We start from the raw sequence: 10,064 nt of genomic DNA on the forward strand, positions 1-10,064 counted from the left end.
CTCAAGCTCCACCTCCACGCTATCAATCTTTTCCACATCCACATCCTCAAGCTCCACCTCTTTCCCAACAAGCTTTTCCGCTCCACCTCTTTCCCAACAAGCTTTTCCGCTCCACCTCTGCGTCCCCTCAAGCTCCACCTGCCCCCAAGCTTCTCCACTCCACCTCCGAGTCCTCAATCCACACTTCCGCCCAACAAGCTGCTCCACCTCCATCTCCTCGTCTTCTAACTACACCTCCTCACCCTCAAGCACCTCCACCTCTGCGGCCTCAAGCTTTACCTCCTCGCTCTCAAACTCTTCCCCCTCCGCGTCCTTAAGTTCCACCTCCTAGAGATCCTGCTTCTCCACCTTCGCGTCCTCAAGCTCCTCAACCTCCACCTCCGTGTCCTGAAGCTCCACTGCCTCCCCCTCAAGCTGTTCTACTCCACCTCCGTGTCCTGAAGATTCATCTCATCACCTTCAAGTTCCTCCAACTCCACTATCGCGTTCTCAAATTCCACCTCTTTGCTCCCAAGCTCCTCCACCTCCTCGCCCTTAAGCTCCTCCACCTCCACCTCCTTGTCCTCAACCTCCACCTCCTCGCCCTCAAGCTCTTCCACCTCCACTTCCGCGTCCTCAACCTCCACCTCCTCGCCCTCAAGCTCTTCCACCTCCACTTCCACGTCCTCAACCTCCACCTCCTCGTGTAATGGAGGGTGGGGGAAATAGCTCTCTTTAGTCCATTATCCGGCCCCCCCCAGTTAACTAACGCGGGCGGGGGGAAACAGTTCTCTTTTGTCAATTATCCGCCCTCAATTAACTATCCTAGAGTTCCCCCAGAGCTCCTACTACAACCTCTCTAGTTCAACACCTTGTAACCTAGGTATTTGATTACCTAGGTGCTACAACTACAAGGTGCCGTAACTTGATCAGCTACCCGCAAACTCTACAGAAACTCTAGAAACATTTCACTGCCACAAACGTACAAGAGAACGAAAGGAAAGAGATGAATAATGAAGTAATTATTGAGGGTTCGGGGTGAGAGAGGTAGGGAGGAGTAGGTGGGAGGAGTAAGGAGGGGTCGTCACGTGAAAGGGAAAGGGGGAGAGAGGGTACGGAGATGAATTGGAAGTAGTGGTAGAGGTATAAGGGTAGATAGGTAGAAGTAGAAAAGTAGATAGTAGAAGTAGACAGGCTGCCACCATCCATTCTCATCAGTACATACAAGACAAGGAAAGGAACTTGTCTGTATCAAAATATGTTATTAGCATGTGTCAACTGGAATCATGTTCCAGGCAAGATTCTTTTATTTAATCACTCCAGAGAACTCTACACTCTAGTTTGCATATAGTATCCAAAAATCCCAGATCTAGGAACAATTAAAATCAGATTACAAGTAAAGTGAATCAAGTATATAATTCTCAATAATTCATCATGTATATTTATCAGGATATATATCGGAATTCAAGCAATCAAACTGAAGGTTCATTATTACTATACAAAGTGAGTCCTTACCCAAGAATTCGGGCCGCCTAAAACAGGCGGCTTGTTTGAAGGACCCACTGGCTAGACGCCTGCAATTATGAGCTTAGCAGAAACAAGGTGAACTTCACATGACCTGACCTTGGTCACTTGGTGGTCATTAACACTCTAAAGGTGTGACTATCAGGCCGACAGAATGGCGCCTCTTAAATCCTTGTCTGTGACTCATGAACTATATATATCTATCTATATATATAAAAATGTAAATGTTCGTTTGTTCAAAATCGCTAATCTCCGAAAGTTCTTCACCGATTGCTTTGAAATTTTCACACAATGTTCCATTCGCATCCAAGCAGGTTTTCATATACATACTATATAGATGTCACGTCTGTCACGGAAAAAAAAACATGTTTTTTTCTGAAAAACTGTAATTTTCATGTATTTTTCATGTGAGGGAAATCTTCGAAACCTCTTTACCGATTGCTTTGAAATTTTGACACAGCGTTGCATTCAAATAGGCGCATGTTTTTATATACCTACTATATATATGCCTCACCTGGGACAGGAAAAAAAAACATGCTGTTTTTGAAAAACAACGCCATCTGTTGGACGTAAGAGCAACTCACGCTGTAATCTCCGAAATTTCTTCACTAATTGCTTTGAAATTTTGACACAACATTCCTTTAAAATTCGCGTGTGTTTTGATGTACCTACTATAAAGATGCCACACCTGTGACGGGTAAAAACATGCTTTTCTTGAAAAACAGAGCCATCCCTGTTGGACGTAATAGCAACACAGGTTGAACTAAATATGTTACGATTACATTTCAATGTTTCCGATTGCATTGATAAAGTGAATTTTCATAGATTTCAATTTATTTTCATTTTGATTTAATTATTTTGTGTAACATGGCATTGAGCTTTGTTGTTTAGCATACCATTCATTTCGTGAGTATAGTTTATTTTATATTTTTTCATTGTTTTTCATTTCGTTTTCTTAACTGTTCTTATTTTTCAGTGCAATTGGTGGTGGAATTGAGCTGTGTCGATTGATCTGCGTATTAATTGAAATATTTTGTTAGTATTTTTTTTGTTTTGTTTTTAAAACAAGAAAATGGACAATGCGTGTATTTCACAGCTGCAAATGTGCAACAAATAGCTATAAATCCACCAGCTACAATGTTAACTGTTTTCTTAACGTTATGTCAGAATGACGCATTTGGGAAAACACTGCTGTATTCGGAAGTGCCTCCGTATTACATATGGAATGATAGCAGAAAATCATTTGAAAGATGCAGAAGAGGAGAGCGAGTCGACGGACAACCTGGCATATTTAAATAAACTACGATAGGCACATTGAACACCGTGCAACCCAATCAGGATGAATGCTTCTTTCTTCGCATGCTGTTGGTAAATGTGCCCGGTCCAACGTCTTTCCAGCAATTGATATTTGTCAACGGCGTTACACATGCCACTTTCAGTAGTGCATGTCAAGCTCTGAATTTATTGGAGAACGACCGACACTGGGATGTATGCATTAATGATGCGTTAAACACGTCACATCCTAATGAAATTCGTGTATTGTTTGCAGTTATACTGGCCGCCTGCTTTCCTTCATCTCAAAGAGAGTTATAGGAGAAATATAAATCGCAATTAGCTTAAGATGTTGTCCGTCGAATACGCAAAGAAAATTCAAATATGAACATTAATTTCACAGCAGAAATCTACAGCGAAGCGTTGATAATGATTAAGGATTTATGCTTAAAAATTACGAACATAGTTCTCAATCAATAGGGAATACTGTCACCGAATCGATCTGCTGCTGCTTCGTTCGATGTAGAATTGCGTCATGAACAAAATTACAACACGAGCGATCAATGCACATAAGACAATGTTTTATGTGCAATCAAATATTCCCAAGCTAACGCTTGAGCAAAAAGGCATTAACAATCAAATAATTTAAACTGTCAATAACGGGCTTGGAGAAATCTTCTTCTTAGACTCGCCAGGAGGAACTGGTAAAACCTTTTTAATTAGATTGATTCTGACAGCAATTCGATCCCAAAATGGCATAGCCTTAGCTCTTGCATCGTCCTGAGTAGCTGCGACATTGCTACCAGTTGGAAGAACTGCTCATTCGGTTTAGAAATTGACGTTGAACATGAAATTCATTGAAACTCCCACGTACAACATTTCCAAAGTATCCGGCATGGGAAAAGTATTGCAGATATACAAACTTATTGTTTGGGATGAATGCACAATGAACTACAAAAAAATCGCTCAAGGATCATGATCGATCATTGCAAGATTTGTGTGGAAACATCAGACCATTTGGTAATGCATTAATATTGCTTGCAGGAGATTTCAGTCAAACATTACCTGTAATTCCTTGATCGACACCAGCGGACAAAATAAATGCTTGCCTGAAATACTTTACTTTGTGGCGCCGCGTAAAGACATTTAAACTAACTACAAATATGCGTGTAGTTATGTAGCTACTGCAAAACGATCCATCAGCTGAGATATTCTCACATCAATATCTAGAAATTGGGAACGTAAATGGACCGGTTGATCTGACCTTAGGACGAATTTTATTGCCTCATAACTTCTGCAATTTAGTGACACCAAAAGAAGTATTGATTAAAAAAGTATTTTCCAATATTGAAACCAATTATAAGAATTGTGGGAAATTTTACCCACCACATCTATATTATTATCAAAGAATTGTATAATTTCTTTATCATATCAAAATCACATCAAAATCATATCTAAATCATATCAAAATCATATCAGAATCATAACAGAATCACCATAGATTCATTATACATCTTGATCCTAGATGACAATGCCACTTGGATCACATACATCATAGGGCCCTATAGATGCCTACGTGACTTTGTGCATGATGTCTCAAGGATCCAAAAGCTTCTAGAAGGATTTCTTAATTAAAAAACTGTTGGAACATAATCAATATCCGGTAGGGATTATAAATCGAATCCTTAATAAGAATCGGTGGTACTATCAAGTACTACTTACAATCTTTAAATGCTATATCTAATTATATTATATTCACATCTTATCTCAATCATATGTCTAGACAGTAAAAATAATCAATCAATATTCATTGTAAGCTACCCTTCTCAAAGGAGAGGGAGGAGCCAACTCGGGACAAAGGGGACCGACGGGAGCACCCCGGGCCAGAACACATTTGTTGACAAAACAGTGAAAACGTATCACGGTGCCTTGCAGACATTACTTAGTTCAGGACACTTTATCGAATTATCTTTATCAGCAGTGATTACTCTCTAGAACTGGGGGAGTACCTGGACACTATCTACAAGGAATATTCCTAGAAAATTTATATCTAAATAAGTGTACAGTGGAGCTCACAAAGTGACTCTGCCTCCACCTCAACTATCATCCTTCTGCAACTGCAATTAAGGACAATCACGTAGCAACGCTACTAGATCATCATACATCAAAGCTGTGATATAAAATATCGTGCCTAGCTTGGCAAGAGAGAGAGTTATACAGTCTGGCATACCATCAGACAGGCACCCCGGCAGTCAGGGAAATATATTGAATGTTATTACAGTAGTGTATTAGTTGGCCAATTGTATGCTTGTATAACTTTAATATTCCAACAAGTCTGTTTGTCAGTTATAGAACGAAGCAATGCCTCATATTTAAGTAAGTTTATTAATATTGTAGTGCAGCAGTTGAATCTTCTCTATGCACAAAACTTCATGAGTGTCCCTTGTGTGGTAGAAGATTTAGTCACGGTAACAAAATCTCATGAATGTCCATTGTGTGGGAAAAGATTTAACCAGGCTGACTGAACCTCTTTATATAAATTGAATATAAATATATCTAAATGTATACTTGAATATATAAATTAAGTTAACAATTACTTGCTTAGTTATCTTTAATTTATTATATAAGTTCATTTAATTGAATATAATTTCTAGTACTTGGTTAACAGTACTTAGACTACTTTTAACGTCATTTATCATACTTCTACAATTTAAATTGTTGTTTATAGTATAAGAATATATTGGCTGTTGATAGTTATGGTACTAGGCTAGACTATGTTTTGTTTGAATCTCTGATTTAAACAGAACCAGTCTTCAGTCATAGAACTGAATTTATTAAATCTTATCCTTGTATAAAATACAAGCTGATGTGAGATACCTGTCGGCAGGTGGACTGTGGATCTTCAATCAACCTATCCACTAATTCATTCACCCCACCTGCCCCTTACAGCCCACAATCCGTCATTAGGGAAAGAGGAGCTGGGATTTACGGCCCTAGCTAGAGACTTTAGTTGAATTAATTTGTAACCAGTAAATTTTAATTTAGTTCAGTACAAGTCCCTGGTAGTTCTCCTCTCATATCAATCCCAGCAGGTTTTTCCCACAAGAATCACGATTGGCTGAGTGAACTAGCTATTCATGTTACCAAAAACAAAACATCTAAGACCTTAACAATATTATTCAGTCTAACATTCAAAGCGAGGCAGTCACATACAAGACCGTCGACACTGTTGAGGAAGCAGATGAAGCAGTTAATTATGCAACAGAATGTTTTAATTCACTCGATCTGTCAGGGATACTATTACACGTACGACAATTGAAAATAGGCTTGCCAATTATCATGTTGCGAAATATCAACCAGTCAAAACTTTGCACTGCCACACGCCTTGCAGCAAAAAAATTAATCAGCGACATCGTAAAAGCAACAATCTGACAGGACCTTTCAAAGGGAAAGATGTCCTCATTCCTCGCATTCCTATGATTCCAACAGATATACCATTTCACTTGAAGAGATTGTAATTTCCAATTCGATTGGCATTTGCAATCACAATCAACAAAGCTCAGGGCCAATCTTTAGAATTGTGCTGTTTATATCTTGACACGGATTGCTTCTCACGTGGACAATTATATATTGAGTGTTCTAGAGTCGGCAAACCAGACAATCTCTATATCTCCACAGACAATGGAACAAAAAATATTGTATATCCACAAGCATTGTGAAATTAAACATATTAGAAACGTGCACTTTCTCTTTTCTTTCTTTCCCATTTAACCAGACTGAGCCACAGCAACGCGTGGCAGGTACTGCTAGTATTAAATAAAACTAAACAAAACATCTTTACGGTGTTACACTCACCCTCAAGCTCCTCCTCCTCCACTTCCTCGTCCTCAAGCTCCTCCACCTCCACTTCCGCATCCTCAAGCTCCACCCCCTCTTGTGCAATATTAAATCTTACATACGAGATACAGTTTGTGCATACCAGTACTAACCTTCAGAAGTTTTGGACGCTGACTTGGATAGACTCAATCAAATTCAGGTGCCGGTTGCGCAATATATCAACCTTTATCAAATACTCTCAAATATTTTGTGCATAATCTGCATTGTAGATGCTTCAACGTTTTCTAATGGATCAATATCATTACATGAACCGGAAAGAATATTTATATTATTTAAAAAAAAATGGAAATTTCACAATTTCAAATTTAGATATTGAATTTAATATTTCACCAATTTTTATTTTATTCATTATGGGCTCAGAATGGCATATATCGTTCATTTCCCTCAATATATATTTTAGTTTGAGAGTATAGTTACTGGAAAAAAATAGTGAATGGGGCCTTTAAAATGTGTGCCAAAATTTAGATTAAAAAATGTATAACTCCCAAAGTTATGTTATTTTTAATGAACGCTATTGAGGAAACCTGATAGCTAAGAACTTTACATATTATATGTAAAAATGGCGAGAACTGCACAGAAACTGAATTTGGCAGCTTGTCTCAAAGTAGAAAATCTTGTTCATATCAGAAAAATGAAAAAAAAAACTTCTCGCCAATTAATATAGTGGTTCGAATTACAAGATCTATGATCTTGTAAGTTTTAAGAAATATTGCTTGGCATTCGTATTCGAATATTTGAGAGTTTTTGGCTAATACATAAAGAAATGAACAAATAACCTCCTAAAAATACAAATTATAGTGATAAGGATAATGGGTTAATGGATATATAAGTGTAATTTATATAAGTAATGAAGCCCACATATGATCCCCATTCAGTAAAAACAACCTAAAGAAACAAAGAAAACAGAGTTTGAAGTCTGTGAATAACTCAGTCAAAATAATAAGTCTCAAGTTCTGCCACCTGTGGCTGATTTACATGTCGATCAACTTCGTTGTAACTCTACATACGTATTGACGGGTATGCATTCTTCAAGATGTAGAAGTCTCAACATTATCAGATGAGAAACTAAGGAGAAAAAACAAAATTAAAAATAAATAAAAATCCCCCCCTCTCAAAAAAAAAAAAAAATGATAGAAATAAGAAATATTGCAATTGGGCAATGTATGTATATGATATATAATACAATTCAGCAATGTACTATACTTACTCATTATTATTTGTGTGAAATTTCGCCTCCCAGTTGGCAATCAGCAATCCTAGAAGGCACCATCTACAGATCCACTTTGACTCTCCATACTTCTCCTCTTCATTGTGTGTCGGACAGGTGCTTGTATCACTTTATCGCTGCATTATTTATGAGTTTCAATAACTAGGAGTGTTATTGTTATCATCAGTACTGGTTGCGCACACTTATTTTTAATTGTATAAAATCCACTTCTTACCATATTAGGATGAAATTTTCACGACGCTGATGCTAAATAACGTGAGATTTGTTTAACAGTTTTCACTGTTTTTCATATATGAACGAATATTTTTGAGCTCCCGGCCCCTTCGGTTCAACTTTGGTTCAACGAAGCCACTGCAACTGGTAATACTTTTCACCCCTCCGCTATGTATGACTAGCTCTTGAAGTATAGTTATTGTCAATATTTTTGGCCTTTCTCAAGGTGTCAAGAACATATCTTGAGTATTGAAACTTGGTGGCAATTCCATAATTCTTGGTTATTTTCTCGTCAATAAATGTTGGATTACATACTAGTAATATTCTAAATAACATGGCTGAGAACATAGAATGTTTAAACTTAATGGGGTAATTTGAAAAATAATGTTCATATGAACAATGAACTTAACAGGACGACCCGAAACGTCGTGGTTTCTTCGTTTTCTGACCAGAGGTTTGTTCATTCTGCATGCATATTATTCATACAAGAAATATTGTGCGTGTGTGTGTGTAGGGGATATAAGCGGCACACTGTCCGGCACGTCCTAAACTTCACATAAACCACACGTGTGCCCTAACATCAATCTTTTCATTTATAACGCTTCACTGGAGAAATGCAAAGAGCCAAAAAAATTCAGAAAAAATATATTTTTTGAGCGATAACATAAAATTAAGAATAGTTACGTGTTACATGATATCTGGATAGGTTCATCATGGTAGATTTTTAGACTCCCTATTGCAGACTAAAGACATCCCGAGACACATTAGGTAGAGATCTACCAGTGGTGGCACCATGGAGTCACACCTACCAGTGGTGGCACCATGGAGTCACACCTACCAGTGGTGGCACCATGGAGTCTCACCTACCAGTATTGGCACCATAGAGTCTCATCTATCAGTGCTGGCACCATGGAGTCTCCTACCAGTGGTGGCACCATGGAGTCTCCTACCAGTGGTGGCACCATGGAGTCTCATCTACCTGTGGTCGCATCATGGAGTCTACTACCACTATCGCTCACCCCACGAGAGCGCCGCAGACTTTGACGTTATGGCGCCAATGGTGCGGGCGAGCGTGCGGCGACGCCTAAATGTGTATACTCGTTTCAATTTTCTCACCCTAATTCTCGTGCTACGTCGTTCCTTTTGGTGTCATTGTGTTCGCAATTAAATTCCCTGCAGATGTATATGCATATAATGTCCAAAACCCTGGCGAGACTCCCCATAGCAAAGCCTAAAGTCGGAAATGTTACCCGTGAGCGCACAAAATCAGTAAAATGTTTATACTCGTCTCAGTTTTCTCACAGTAATTCTCGTGCTACGTCGCTCGTTTTGGTATCATTGTGTTTGCAAATGAATTCCCTACAGGTGTATTTGAATATAAAGTACAAAAGCCTGGCGTGCCTCCCCGCAGGAAAGCCTAAATTTACCCGTAAACGAGCACCAATTTGTACGCTGCAACATAATGTGTATACTCGTTCAGTTTGATAACATAAATTTTCGTGTTACGTCTTTAATTTTGTATCAGATTGTTCGCAATAAAAAGGCGCGTATTTTAAAACTAGTCCCATAATAATAGAGCAATAACTAGAATTTTAACAAATACTTTAATTCTGGAAGTTCATCATCATAATTATTTATATCTTTCCAGTATTCTGACATAAATTTTTGTGTTACATATTTCATTTTGGTATCACATTGTTAGCGACGTAAAGGCGCGCATTTTAAAACTAGTCCCAACATAATAGCACAATAAATAAAATTTTAACAAATATTTTAAAATTTTAACCAAAAACCTATTTATAATCATATAAGTGTTCCGACATCATGTTTCATGTTACATCTTTCATTTTGGTATCATATTGTGCGCATTCTAAAAGCGCTTAATTTGAAACTACCCCGAGGTCGTTCAGATAAAAAATGAATTTTATATAAATATTTTTGTAGTGGACGC

The 10,064-nt window shown here is 38.1% G+C and overlaps 1 protein-coding gene across 1 annotated transcript; it reads right to left on the minus strand.

Annotated features, from left to right (window-relative positions):
• Positions 1 to 419: 419 nt before the first annotated feature.
• On the minus strand, positions 420 to 8,937 carry LOC138354304 (uncharacterized). Its single transcript, XM_069308454.1, has 3 exons — positions 8,923 to 8,937; positions 6,617 to 6,706; positions 420 to 677 (listed from the first exon to the last, which is right to left on the minus strand). Exons 1-3 carry the CDS (start codon positions 8,935 to 8,937, stop codon positions 420 to 422), a joined length of 363 nt encoding a protein of 120 aa, XP_069164555.1.
• Between the last annotated feature and the right edge of the window lie 1,127 nt (positions 8,938 to 10,064).

This window comes from Procambarus clarkii, chromosome 62 (assembly GCF_040958095.1).
Source record: "Procambarus clarkii isolate CNS0578487 chromosome 62, FALCON_Pclarkii_2.0, whole genome shotgun sequence".
Classification (NCBI taxonomy): domain Eukaryota; kingdom Metazoa; phylum Arthropoda; class Malacostraca; order Decapoda; family Cambaridae; genus Procambarus; species Procambarus clarkii.

What these genes read in the sequence shown, in the direction of transcription:
- LOC138354304 (XM_069308454.1), bottom strand. An exon ending in TTGAGGGTGAGTGTAACACC is followed by an intron (nt 678 to 6,616) that starts GTAAAGATGTTT and finishes TTACACGAGGAG; the next exon opens with GTGGAGGTTGAGGACGTGGA.